This window comes from Gobius niger (assembly GCF_951799975.1).
Source record: "Gobius niger genome assembly, chromosome: 4".
NCBI classification, from domain to species: Eukaryota; Metazoa; Chordata; class Actinopteri; order Gobiiformes; family Gobiidae; genus Gobius; species Gobius niger.
The window spans coordinates 27,357,267-27,370,982 of NC_136855.1; the positions used below are offsets into that span (position 1 = coordinate 27,357,267).

A 13,716-nucleotide genomic window follows, 5' to 3' on the forward strand; every position below is an offset into this window, starting at 1 on the left:
CTTTCTTAATGTCTACTGTTTCCATTTGTTCTGTTTGAGGCTGTAGTTTCGATTATGGGCAGATTGATGCATACAAAACCAGTCGTCTTTCTTGTGTTTACCTCTGCAGCTTACCTTCAGCCCTTACACTATGCCTTAAGCACATACTGTATATACAAACGTTTTGTTATAGTGTTGTTCACTCCCGAACAATATAGCACTTAAAGTTGTTATTTGAGCCATGCATGTTTGAGTAACTCTGCGTAGTCAGTTGTCTGCTTCTCAAGAGCTCAAAGCAACACCCCCACCTGATGATGCTCCTTTGTGCAAGTCTTTGCTTTCAGGCTCTGATCATTTCAGTACTCAAATTGTTGCCACTTAGAATTATTTCCTGCTAGCTGTCTTTTTGAGATTTAAGCTTTGTATGTACTGTCTGTGGAGTTCAGACATATTGTGTGCTTATAAATATTAGCTGAATAACTTTTTTTCTTTGAAACATATACAGTATACAGTATTATTTAGGATAAAATGTAAAATGACAACGCTAAGTTGCCTAAAAGCATTCGAATCCCTACAGCGTAAAAAAAAACATTATAGGATCTTAAAGTTAGCTACTGTATAAGCGATACAGTGTAAAATACAGCCCCTTGTGAGGTTTTGTTGTTTCATTTGCAATACGCTAAGAGATGGGCAAGATAAACTGTTGTGGTACCTTTGTGTTTTATTTATAGCTTTATGGCTTTATAGCATGCAAGTTTAATTGTATTGTTAGATCTGTATATTGTGCAGTAATTGCAATGACAAATCAATGTGATACCTCAGGAGAGGCCTCCAGCCAACCTGTGGAAGAAGAGGGAGCAGTCCAGGGCATACAAGAATGGCAACAGCCTCAGGGACTACCAACTAGAGGGGGTCAACTGGCTTCTGTTCAACTGGTACAACAGGTCAGTCCCAAATATGAATATTTGTTACAATTACAGTTACTATGTACACATTTATGTTCAATGCAATAGCAATCACTTTACTACAGATGTTTTGGTGATTGGCAGCCAACATATAAAAATGATTGCTCGTGTTAAACCATATATTTGCTACTGTCTGGATATAAATTATTTTTAAGGTTTCTTGTGTATTTGGATGTTCTTTATTATGCAAAATGAGAGTAATAATTTATTCAACATCTCAGAAGAGCTGTTGGCCTTTTGTCAGCCCACACATGTACAGTAGTACATTCAATGAGAACGATCATATCTGCAAACTGAAATATGCATGAAGACACGATTCCCCATCCACTGGACAGTAGAATACGTTTTTTGAGTGTAGTATGCAGTAGTTGTCTCAACCTTTTTCCTGCTGGGGACTGGTATCACCTGGAATTTTTCAGCTGCCTGGTGGGCGGGCGAGGGGAGGGGATGTTGCGCTTAGAAACATGCGCTTAATTACGCTTTATTGGTCACGTTTTAGAAACAGGGAGTGCAGCTCCTTGATACATGCGTGCCACAGCGGGACCATCGGTCTGTTCTCTCGTTGAGGCGGAGTGCGAAGGGGAGGGAGCAGGCACTCTTGGGGGTCCTGGTCCAGTGAAAGCCAGAGGTAGCTTAACACATTAGGCTGGAGGCTGTGCCGAGTCTGTCGATAGCGCTCCAGTTCAAATGTAAAAAGTGTGCAGGGTAGTTTTGACTCATGTGTCCTGGTAATGGTTTGGACAGACCGTGAACAGGCTCGGGTGGGTCAGCGGCCCCTTAAGGTCTGGACCCTGACCCTAAGGTTTGGGACCCCTGGTATACAATACAGACCCTCACACTGCTTCTGTTATCATGCAAGTCAGTTGATGCCAATTTTGCTTTTTTTTTTTTTTAAATCTCACTTCTACTTTTTAGGCGAAATTGCATTCTGGCAGATGAGATGGGCCTGGGAAAGACGATCCAGTCCATAACATTCCTTGCAGAAATTCACCGTGTGGGCATTAAGGGGCCATTCCTCATCATAGCTCCACTCTCCACTATTGCAAACTGGGAGCGCGAGTTTCGAACCTGGACCGATCTCAATGTCATTGTGTACCATGGGAGCGTAGTCAGCCGGCAGATGCTGCAGCAGTATGAAATGTACTTCAGGGATGCACAGGTACATTTTATCTTCAGATCTTTTATTATGCGATGCTGTATCAGAATGTTCTTGTGCTACTAGGAATGTAATTGGGGGGAAAAATGCTGTATGAGAATGTATTTCTTCCTATGAAAATTATTCAATATGATGTAATTAAGTTCATTTCATATAAACATTTCTGAGACAAAGGAGAGGGTTAAAAATGAACATAGACTCTATAGACACGTTGCTCATTATACAAAATGTAGGTTGCAATTAGTCTCGTGCAGAGGCCATCTTTGGTTGGCAGGCCATGTGATGTGGCACAACAGGCAGTTAGGCACGTTAGTAGGTTTAATGAAGGCGTGTGATTGGAGAACCCAGCGGAGCCGCCACCAGGCTGTCTCCCAGGCAGTCTGTGATGCATAGCAGCCCCCAAGGGGAAGTCTCTGTCAGCGCTGTTCAGGCATATCACAGAAAGCGGCTCCACTACGCCGGCGTGTTGGCTGGCTGGCTTAGTGTGGGAGCGGATTACTAGATATTTCATATCCCACAAGGGCTGTTGTCAAGACAATAAAGACAAATGAGAAGATGGAAGAACCAAAGCATCATCAGACTGACAAACAAACAAATAGGATAAAGACTCACTAACCATGCAATACAAATGTTCTGGTCTAGTCACTTCTGTACTAGGGATCTCTCAGATTTAGAGAAAACAACACTCAAACTCTGAGTAATATCCTCCTCTTTTTAGGGACGCCCTGTGCGAGGCGCATACAAATTTCGAGCTCTCATTACTACGTTTGAGATGATTCTTGGAGGCTGTCCTGAGCTTAATGCCATTGACTGGCGCTGTGTCATCATTGATGAGGCTCATCGACTTAAGAACAAAAACTGCAAGCTGCTCGAAGGCTTCAAGCTCATGAACCTGGTAAATACATGCAAAAACCGTCGTATGCTAGTGCTGTGAGTATACAGCATTGCATATTATACATAATTGACTAACAATAACTATCCCTTTTAAGGAGCACAAAGTACTGCTGACCGGCACCCCTCTTCAAAACACAGTAGAAGAGCTCTTCAGCCTGTTGCATTTCCTGGAGCCAGCACGATTCCCTTCTGAAAACACCTTCATGCAAGAGTTTGGTGACCTCAAGACTGAAGAGCAGGTAAGAAATAGTCCTTTTATTTTTACAATGACAAAAAAAGCACTTACTTACTGGCTTACTAACTGACTGACTTACTTACTGGCTTTCTGACTTACTTACTTACTTACTTACTTACTTACTTACTGACTATTACCATTTCAAACTCATTGAACTGTTAGATCAAAGAGATATATTAGTAAAAGTTTGATGAAAGATGGAGTCGAGCGCCTAATAACATTCTTCCAAAGCCTAACTATCATGGGACATTGCCCTTTACACTGATAGTAATACTATAAGTACCTGCGTTTGTTTTTCATTTTACACATAGAGGTGAGGAGAAACTTGTGTTTTCTGCATTAGCCCATGGCATTGTTATTACAGGTGTTGACTGAGCTTATAATTGAACACAGATCAGTTTAGTTGGGTATACTATTTTCAATTGTATATATTTTTAAAATAACAAATGAAGTCACACATAATTGTTCTAAATTGGCCACCATTACTTATAGAACTGTAGTCAGTGTTCTCTTTTATCCATAAAGTATATTTGTATGAAAATATGCAACAACAAAATGTGCTTTAATTGGCACATATTTGTGGATTACAGGTTCAGAAGCTTCAGGCCATCTTAAAACCCATGATGCTGCGTCGCTTAAAGGAGGATGTGGAGAAGAAGCTGGCCCCGAAAGAGGAAACCATCATTGAAGTTGAACTCACAAATATTCAGAAAAAATACTATCGTGCCATCCTGGAGAGGAACTTCTCCTTTTTGGCTAAAGGTGCTGGTCAACAAAATATGCCTAATCTTGTCAACACCATGATGGAGCTGAGAAAGTGCTGCAACCATCCCTACCTCATAAAAGGTAAAACGTCTGTAAAGTGTGAGCTAAAGAAGTAACTCAAAAGGAATGCAATTATATTTCTGAAACAATAATATATAATGCAAAAATCTAACTTAGTATTATTATATACAGTTAGTATTATATGTTAGTATTATTATATACAGTATAGTGTCTGGAATATATAATAAAACGGTAAAACAGCACAAATTCTAACTCTTACTTGTGTATTTCTCAGGGGCAGAAGAAAAGATCCTTGAAGACTTTAGAGAGGTCCATAGCCCGGCTGCTGTAGATTTCCATCTGCAGGCTATGGTCCAGTCGGCTGGAAAGCTTGTGCTTATTGACAAATTGCTGCCTAAGATGAAGGCAGGGGGCCATAAAGTCCTCATTTTTTCTCAGATGGTTCGATGCCTGGACATTCTGGAAGACTACCTCATTCAGAAAAGGTATTATTTATTTCTCAACAATTTTATGAATGTATGAACTTGTTACAAGGCACATTTGTGGGTATTCTGTTTTCTGGTTTCACATTGTTTGTTTTTTGTCAAATATCTTACTTTATACTGTTATATTTGTTTTTTATTTTACCTTTATATTAGGAATTTCATTTAGTCCTGGTCCCAGAGAGTACATATTTTTAGTACTTATCTCTTATAAATAAAAATGGAGTACCACAATACAGTAGCAGGACTCGTAGTCTGGCTATGTTTGTCATAGTCACAGTCATTGACTCAACTGACTCTGATGATAATGATACAATAAACAATCTTCTAGGTACCTGTATGAACGGATAGATGGACGTGTTCGTGGAAATTTACGACAGGCTGCTATCGATCGCTTCAGCAAGCCTGACTCCGACCGCTTTGTGTTCCTCCTGTGCACTCGTGCTGGTGGTCTCGGCATCAACCTCACAGCTGCAGACACCTGCATCATCTTTGACTCTGACTGGAACCCACAGAACGACCTGCAGGTCAGAGTGCAGCTCTTAAACTTATGCATGTTTTGTGCAGACATGTATACTCTAATGTTGTTTCTTTATTTTTCAGGCCCAGGCCCGCTGCCATCGCATTGGTCAGGACAAAGCAGTGAAGGTGTACCGCTTGATCACCAGGAACTCGTATGAGCGAGAAATGTTTGATCGAGCCAGCCTGAAACTGGGTTTGGACAAAGCAGTGTTGCAGAGCATGAGTGGCCGAGATAACAGCCTGGGAGGAGGTGCAGGGGGAGGGGTGAGTCTTCTCATTTCAGTTTTCTCAATTGATATGACACTGTTTCTTACACACAGAACACTTCTCCCAAAACACTGAAGATGATTTTCTGTATTTTGACTCTCAAAAATACGTCAAAAGCGCACTTTGCTATCAGGATGTGAACTCAAAACTTACAAGCACAGAGCAGAAGGAATTCCTCAGGCATAAAAAAAAAAAAATATTCCACAGTACTGTTGTTGTGCCAGTAGCGGTGCCAATACTTCCAATGGTAAAATTGCTGGTGATTTAGATATGTTTTAGATATAACTATACACAAAAGGTGAGCCCTGCTTTGACCTAAGCATACTGGTTATGTCCATAAGATTCTCTTTAAGTAATAAAGAATGTGTACCAAATCTTCAGTCTAATATTTTCCTATGAGTGAAAATTAGAATGTTGTAATTCAACTTAAAATGTGAAACTAATATATGACATTGACTCAGTCTATCAGTTTCACAGTTTTAGTTGAATAACAGAAATGAGTGCACTTTTTAATGATATTATAGTTTTCCGAATTTCACCTGTAGATGTAAAAAATGTCTTCACACTTCACACAAAATTGAAAACTCGTATGTAAATGCATATGCCACACCTGAACATACAATCACTCATAAAAGTAAATATAAATGGCAAATATATGTAATTCCTCCCAAAACCTGAATTTGTGGGTACAATAGTATTCAGAAATGTCCTATAATTTACTATTATCCTTTTACAGACCGCACAGCAACTCTCTAAGAAAGAAATTGAAGATTTGCTGCGCCGTGGTGCTTATGGGGCCATCATGGATGAGGAAGACGAAGGAGCCAAATTCTGCGAGGAAGATATTGATCAGATTCTTCAGCGCAGGACGAAAACCATCACCATTGAGACTGAAGGAAGAGGTTCTACTTTTGCAAAGGTACCAGGACATTTTTTTATGAAGATAGTCAGCTGTTTGTGTGTTGTAGAAATTCCACATTTGGTGTGCTTTTTTTTTTCCAGGCCAGTTTTGTTGCATCCGGGAACCGCACAGACATTTCTCTAGATGATCCAAACTTTTGGGACAAGTGGGCCAAAAAGGCAGATATTGACATGGAAATGGTTAATGGCAGAGTAAGTACTTTTCTTAATGGCAAATGGAACCTTATCGAAAAAGTGACTCCTAAACACAAAACTAACGATTGGGTAATTTTGTTTCTCCAGAACAGTCTAGTGATCGACACTCCTCGTGTGCGAAAGCAGACAAGGCCATTCAGTGCTACAAAGGATGAATTAGCCGAGCTTTCCGAGGGCGACAGTGATAGTGATGACACCAAACCTAAGCTACGTAGAAACCATGACCGCCTCAACAGCTATGGGCGCACAGAATGCTTCAGAGTGGAGAAGAACCTACTTGTTTATGGGTATGATGTCTTTAAATAGAAAAATATCTTGATTGTCTTTGCAGATCTAATACTTCATGTTGTCAAAAGGTGGGGCCGTTGGAAGGATATTTTGAACCACGGTCGTTTTAAAAAACAGCTGACTGAGCGGGACGTAGAGACTATTTGTAGGGCCTTATTAGCCTACTGTCTGGTTCACTACCGTGGAGACGACAAGATCAAAGGCTTCATGTGGGATCTAATTGCTCCAACTGAGGATGGACAGACCAAGGAGCTTCAGAACCATTTAGGTGAGAACTACAAAAACAAGTTGGGCTTCAAAAGTCTAAAAACGTTACAACACAAGGTCAAAAGTATAAACAGGAATATAAATAAGATAAATACAAATCTATGCAAAGTTATCATATACCTAATGTTGGAATTGTTTGCTCTGTAAGGCCTGTCAGCTCCGGTTCCAAGGGGCCGCAAGGGCAAAAAGATGAAAACGCAATCAAGTTCGTTTGACATACACAAGGCGGAGTGGCTTAGGAAGCACAATCCGGAGTACATGCTTCAAGATGACGGCTACAAGAAACACCTCAAACACCACTGCAACAAGTAAGTCCCTCATCTTTCTGAATGAAGATGTTTTCAACATGAATAGTCGTAAGCATGAGAACAAGATATGATTTAGGAATAAAATAAATTCCCACTTGGCGAAATAGTTTAATATTGTAACATTAAACTATTAACTAACCGTTGTAATATATTTAAGATATTGTAAAGCAAAAACCCAACAGCCATGCTTCTAATTCTGTGTATTTTAAGAGGCATGTTCTCTATCATGTGATGTTCACACCAGACATAAAGGTGAACCTAATTTATGGACAAAGACAGCACATGCTGGTGCTAATTTTTACTAGCCTGGTGAGACCAGAATGATGCCCCTCTATATATTTTTATACAGAGGGATATCAGTCTGGGACCCACGCCCTCTTTGGCGGCATCAGAAAACTCAAATGAGCCTGTGCAATTTGAGGTCACGTGTTGTTCATGAGCAGTCCCTTCAATAACAATCTATGGGCCGCGCACGGGGTAGAGATTTTTATCCAATGTGTGGTAAATGACCAAAAACACATCGACAGTAGGTGAGTTTCGTGATTCATAATCCTATGTGAATATTACTGCACAATCGCTAATAACACGTCACGCCCACCGTTCGCTGATTGGTTGACTCTGCTTCCTGTTTGCTTGCGTATGTACCGCTGTTGAAATGCAGTTGATGCCACGGTCACCAGACTCAATTGCTGGTACACCAAGTCCCACATCAAAAATGTCTCAACTATGGTTATCAATTATCATCATCAATTGCCTTAGAGAAACCCAGACGTGTTACAATGAATATGTGAGCTAAAGAAAGTACAATTGTACAAGTGTAAAAATTTCCAATTGAATTGATTTAGTGGACTGTAAATTATCAAGGAACGTTTTGAAGTATGTAAATGAAAGTTGGTGTTGTGAGATTTGCTCACAAAGACATTATTTTGAACATAACAGTGTATGTTTAAACCACAGGCCTTCTGCTCATAGAGTGTTGGATACAGAGCATGGCAGGCCTCCGTGGCTCTCATAGAAAGTTCGCTATTGTTTTCTTGTCTAGTAGTGCTGAATCCAGGGAATGTCTGATATGTGACACGGCAATAGAGAACAGTGTGTAGACTATGCTGACTAAAGTGTTTCAAAGCGAAGAATGTAACCAGTAGAGAGCAATGCAGCCAATAACCTTCTTGACCTTTTACATTTGATTGGTCAAATTGTACTTCTGGTACTCATGTCATAAACTATGAAGATACCATATAAACTCACAGTATACTGCCAAATAGAGGCTAGCTTTTAAAATTTTGTTCCATTTCCATATGTTCTACAAACACACAAAAACTAGATCCTCATCATATTTTTGCTTGTTGTAAATCGAGGGCTGTTCCATTTCATAGGGCTGTATTTTCAGCCCTAGCGCTCTGTTTTAAGATGTAAGGGAATGGCAAGGGCTACGGCAAAGGGGTTTAAAAAGCGTATTGGGATTGGGCCTAATCAAAAAACATCAAATATTAACTCCGAGGTTGACCTTTTTTGCATTTATTTTTCTAACGTCTGGATATTGGGGTTGCCAAGATGTGCTCACCAGGTTTAGTACACTTGCTTTCACAGCTATGGAAGGTTTGTGTAGACGAGTGCAGGAACTAGCAGCTGGTCCAGGTCGACTGCAGTCGCCTGCAGTCACAGAGAGGATTTGATTGGGTGTCAAAAATATTGACCATTATAATCACCTTCACTTTTTTGCTGTCCGTTCTCTGCCGATAATCCGCAAATATAGTGATACCATTACACAAACGCACTCCATGCCTCCTATGTCCTCCGGTCTGTCAGATATGTGATTGTGCATCACAGAGCTCCCATTGAGTTGGTCTACCTCCACATCGACAGTCTCCACTCCATAGCTGTCAGGGTGCTTGGTATGTTTATTTGTTTCAGGAATTAGTTTCTTGGGGCACAACCAGATACTGTAGGTCTATGAAGTGCTCGTTCGGATGTGTCACACAGTTGACTTCCTACGCTGTGATGTTTTTTGAATGTGTGTTCGGCTCACTCAGCACTCTGCTCTTGTGTGAGCCTGGGGCTTTGTTGTGACTGCCAGCTTTTCTCTTTACAGGGTGCTGCTCAGGGTCAGAATGCTTTACTACCTGAAACAAGAGGTCATAGGAAGCCAAGGCCAGAAGGTGTTAGACGGCGCTGACTCCAGGTGAGTTGAACTCTGACCTCAACTTTTGTGTGTGTGTACATTCAACTGCAGCACTTCCTACATGTACATTTATTTAATTAAAAGCATATATAATAGTAATCCATGCATTCTAGTGTCAATGATTTCATGCCCCTTAGTGTTAATATCTAAGGGACAATAAATACATTACTTTTTTATATCATCATTAACTAAATTGATTATATGAAATCGATGCAAAATGTACCACAGTTCATATTAGTAATTTGCATATGAAATCAACCTGTTGGATTTGGTTTGCACAGCCACTTAAAAATGGTGGAGCTCCATCTGCTGGTGAAATGTGGAATACTGGCAATAATACACACAAAAAAAGGTCACACGCTGTGATATTTGGTTAGACGTCCTTAAAGGCCCTGTACCTGATTTTTTGAATGAAAGCCACTAAACTGAAATGTTTGTGGGGTATAAACTCATCCCTAATCTTACTTACATTATTTGTGGCATCCCAGTTCTTCACAAGAACATGTTGATATGCACATTTTTCACAAATGTCTGAGTTTACAATGTATTTAAGGAAGACAAAACAAATTTCAATCCATAACCTAGAAAAAAAAAATCTGGTATAGCTCCTTTAAGCACACATTCACTGTGGCATTTTTCCAATAGCTTCTGCATTGTCAAAAGAAGTGTAGCATTCATTATTGTTATGTTTTCTGGTTCTAGATTGCAAATACTTTAGTATCGGTATCAAAAAAAAGTTATCTGTATCGTAAACCAAGTATCGTTAAATCACTGGTGTCGAAAAAATATGTAACGGTACCCAGCCCTGAACCACTCTTTTGACAATGTGAGCCCAATGAATCCTGGCATTGTCATCTTGGTGTATATCAGGGAAGAAGAAATCCCATGATGGAATAACCTGGTCATTCAGCTGGTCTCAGTCTTTGTGCACATAGTGTTGAACTTTGACTTGACCAACTGCAGCAACCCCAGATCAAAACAGTTGGTTAAATCTAGATGGTTAGGCATTGTATTGTGTTTTTCAGGTTATTAGGCATTGTATGATCAGTTTGACAGGCTCTCTCATTTTTCTTTGCTGAATTCCTTGTCTGCTGCAGTGAGATCAAAATCTGGGTCCCAGAGCCAGACAATTCAGAACTTCCAGCACTGTGGTGGGACCCCATCGCCGACAAGTGCCTACTGCTAGGGGTCTTCAAACATGGTAAGTGTCTGACTTTGTCTTTACTTTGTCTTGAAGAAAAGCACAGAGTTTTTATACAACGTCCTCTCCAACAACTCTCTGTGCAATTGCAGGTTACGAAAAGTACAACACAGTTCGCGCAGACCCTGCCTTCTGCTTTTTAGACCGCGTTGGACGACCAGATGAGAAAGCAATTGCTGCTGAACAAAGGGGCAATGATTTTATGGATGGGTGAGTTGATTTTATTTTCATATGTGTTCAACAGCATGTATATGTCTATGCTTCAAGTCTGTCACTTAAAGGGACTATACAGTAGAGTTTAAAAATGTTTAAATTAAGTATTTTCCTCCCCCTACATGTTTCAACAATGTCCTTAGGTGTAGAATGAGTGCAGACATGTTTACCACAACTGCCTCTAAAATCCTGCACTGTCACTCAAAAAGTTGTTAATTCAGGTCCGAAGTGCCGTCATGCACGAGCTTAATATAGAAGCTGCAGTTACACGTATGGCCTGAGGTGGCATTAGTGAGTTTAAAATGGCCAACTTGCATCTAGCCCCTTTAACAACCTTTAATTGTATTTTTCATTTATTTTCATAGGGATGGGGATGATCCAGAATACAAGCCAGCCCCTGCGTTGTTAAAAGACGAAATGGAGGTAAGAACGCAGGTGTTTTGTTTGTGTATTTGTTTCAAGAAAATAGACTTTAACTTGCGAATTGTATTCAGGATGATGCATCTTCACCTGGAGAACTAGTTGTTGCTGAAAACCCTGGAGGCAAGTTTGCATACTGATGCTGATCCCTTAAAAAGCTGTAAAACATTACTGCTTTCAATGAGACCTTCTAACGTTTATTTTATTGACCTCAGATGCAGTTCCCTTGGCGGAGGGCAGCAGCAGCAGCAGTGCATACTGGCCCTCACCCTCAGCACTCACAGCAAGACTGAGACGTCTCATCACGGCCTCCCAACGCTTCACCAAAAGTCGTCAAATCCTGCATATCCACCAAACCCAATCTCAGGCTCAGCCCACACTGCACCTGCCAACAGCTCTCTGCCCACTGCCTCCCTCGCTCAGCGAAACACTCAACCCCAAGATGGCTGCCAAGATTGAGCGTCAACAAAGGTTAGAATTTTGTCTCCGAAATTTGTAATGAATTTGTTCAATGTTCTAATGAATTACTTTTTTCCTCCCCAGATGGACCAGGCGTGAAGAAGCCGACTTCTATCGTGTTGTTTCCACTTTTGGTGTTGTTTTTGATCCGACCCTTGGACGTTTTGATTGGACCAAGTTCAGGGCTATGGCTCGATTGCACAAGAAAACTGATGAGAGCTTGCAGAAATACCTGTGTGCTTTTACTGCAATGTGCAGAAGAGTATGCCGTCTCCCACCAAAGGAAGGAGGTTAGAAACATGTTGTTCTTTCTCCATTTTCATGTAATCAAAATCTCTGTGTTCGGTCTGTATGGAAATGATTCAATAATCATGTTTTGTGTAAATGAAAATCTACTCTAAAAAGTCTTCAATAAAGACACAAGCAATTAATACCTTTTTGACTTTGGTTTCAGACTCTGCTGTAGATCCCTCCTTAATCATCCAGCCTATCACTGAGGAGCGAGCGTCTCGTACTCTGTACCGAGTGGAGCTGCTGCGGCAGGTTAGGGAGCAGGTTCTTCGTCATCCATTACTGTATGAGCGCCTGGCACTGTGCCAAGTCAGCTCCGACTTGCCACTGTGGTGGAAGCCTGGGACTCATGACCGCGACCTGCTGATTGGTGCTGCAAAACATGGCGTCAGCCGCACAGACTACCATATACTGAGGGACCCAGAGCTGAGCTTTATGGCAGCACAACGCAATTGCAGCCAGAATAAAGCACAGCAGCAATCGCTTACTTCCACACAACTTCTTCAGCCACACCTCATGGCCTCCAGCTCAGCGCACACAGACTCTTCAGTGCCCACACCTCAACAGGCTGACACAGAACTCACAGGGGGAGTGCTGAAAGTGGAACCCAAACTGGAGCCTGCCTCTGAGGGTGAAGACAGCAGGGAGAAGCAGACTGAGAGTCAGAGCCTGAACAATGCTCCTGCTACCGCTCCTGCTATAACTCCAGTTCCCAATCCAGCTCCCGCTCTGGCCCCAGTGGTGAAGCTTGAGTCAGAAACTGGGGACAGTGAGAGACAGATGGTGGCTGCACGAACCAAGCCCCTCACTCCGAACCCTTCAGAGAAAAAACCCAAGAAGGCCAGCAAGAAGAGGCGCAAAGAAGCTAGAAGGGACTCCGACTCTGACTCCGATGGATCCTCCTCAAGCACATCCTCCCACTCCTCCTCTTCGTCCTCATCGTCCTCCTCTTCCTCACACTCAGGTTCCAGCTCCTCGTCCTCTTCGTCATCCGGCTCTTCAGGGTCTTCCTCCTCTTCATCATCCTCTTCCTCCTCCTCTGATGACAGTGACAGTGATGGAGAAGAAGCCAAGAAGAAAGGTAAACCACTGCACCTGGCCATCGATTAGTGAGTGCACATTCTGCTGTATATAGTATAAATATGGTTTATCACTTGCAGTCCCTGCAGCAACGAGTGTTAAGGGCTTTGATGAGGACAGTGTGGCATCGCTGAGCATGACCCAGGACGACACACAAGATGCCACTGTTGCCAATGGCAGTCACCCTCACCCTTTCCAAGGAGGGGGATACATGCTTGCTGCATCGTACTGGCCCAAGGTAAACTGCACAATAACTGAAGCTGTTTCAAGTAACACTCCTCAAAAGGTTTCAAAGCACTGTTTTTTGGTTTTGTTTTTAAATCTGTGTGGCATTTCAGTTTTATCCAGTTATGGGCACCACATTTTTCCATTAAAATCTTTTGTGTGTTTTTTTTCAATTCTTATAATTGCTCTGCTTGGGCCCATGAATTGCATCAACTTAAATAACTGACAGGTTTTAGCCAATTTCATCAGCTTTTGTGCATAGTTGCGAGTTATCATTTAGTGAGGATTTGAGAGTTTTTTTCTCTCTTCCTGTTACTTTTACAATTCTTTACTTGTAAAGATTATACTTTCATGCACTTGAACAGCATATGGTAAAACGT

The 13,716-nt window shown here is 41.4% G+C and overlaps 2 protein-coding genes across 2 annotated transcripts in view; one reads left to right on the forward strand and one right to left on the reverse strand.

Annotated features, from left to right (window-relative positions):
- Window positions 1-13,716, reverse strand: part of LOC306961672 (uncharacterized protein) — a gene marked incomplete at its 3' end in the record, with an annotated part of 428,593 nt that overhangs the window by 76,044 nt on the left and 338,833 nt on the right. The window lies entirely within an intron of this gene.
- chd9 (chromodomain helicase DNA binding protein 9) overlaps window positions 1-13,716 on the forward strand; it is a 50,099-nt gene that overhangs the window by 31,738 nt on the left and 4,645 nt on the right. Inside the window, exons 11-32 of the mRNA XM_079554478.1 lie at window positions 802-923; window positions 1,860-2,103; window positions 2,819-2,995; window positions 3,090-3,233; window positions 3,820-4,075; window positions 4,290-4,500; window positions 4,829-5,024; window positions 5,101-5,283; window positions 6,023-6,205; window positions 6,289-6,399; window positions 6,490-6,689; window positions 6,759-6,958; window positions 7,106-7,265; window positions 9,358-9,447; window positions 10,545-10,648; window positions 10,741-10,858; window positions 11,227-11,284; window positions 11,356-11,404; window positions 11,497-11,752; window positions 11,825-12,030; window positions 12,195-13,112; window positions 13,192-13,349. Coding sequence (XP_079410604.1) covers window positions 802-923; window positions 1,860-2,103; window positions 2,819-2,995; window positions 3,090-3,233; window positions 3,820-4,075; window positions 4,290-4,500; window positions 4,829-5,024; window positions 5,101-5,283; window positions 6,023-6,205; window positions 6,289-6,399; window positions 6,490-6,689; window positions 6,759-6,958; window positions 7,106-7,265; window positions 9,358-9,447; window positions 10,545-10,648; window positions 10,741-10,858; window positions 11,227-11,284; window positions 11,356-11,404; window positions 11,497-11,752; window positions 11,825-12,030; window positions 12,195-13,112; window positions 13,192-13,349 — 4,344 coding nt within the window. The remainder of the gene's footprint in view (window positions 1-801; window positions 924-1,859; window positions 2,104-2,818; window positions 2,996-3,089; window positions 3,234-3,819; window positions 4,076-4,289; window positions 4,501-4,828; window positions 5,025-5,100; window positions 5,284-6,022; window positions 6,206-6,288; window positions 6,400-6,489; window positions 6,690-6,758; window positions 6,959-7,105; window positions 7,266-9,357; window positions 9,448-10,544; window positions 10,649-10,740; window positions 10,859-11,226; window positions 11,285-11,355; window positions 11,405-11,496; window positions 11,753-11,824; window positions 12,031-12,194; window positions 13,113-13,191; window positions 13,350-13,716) is intronic.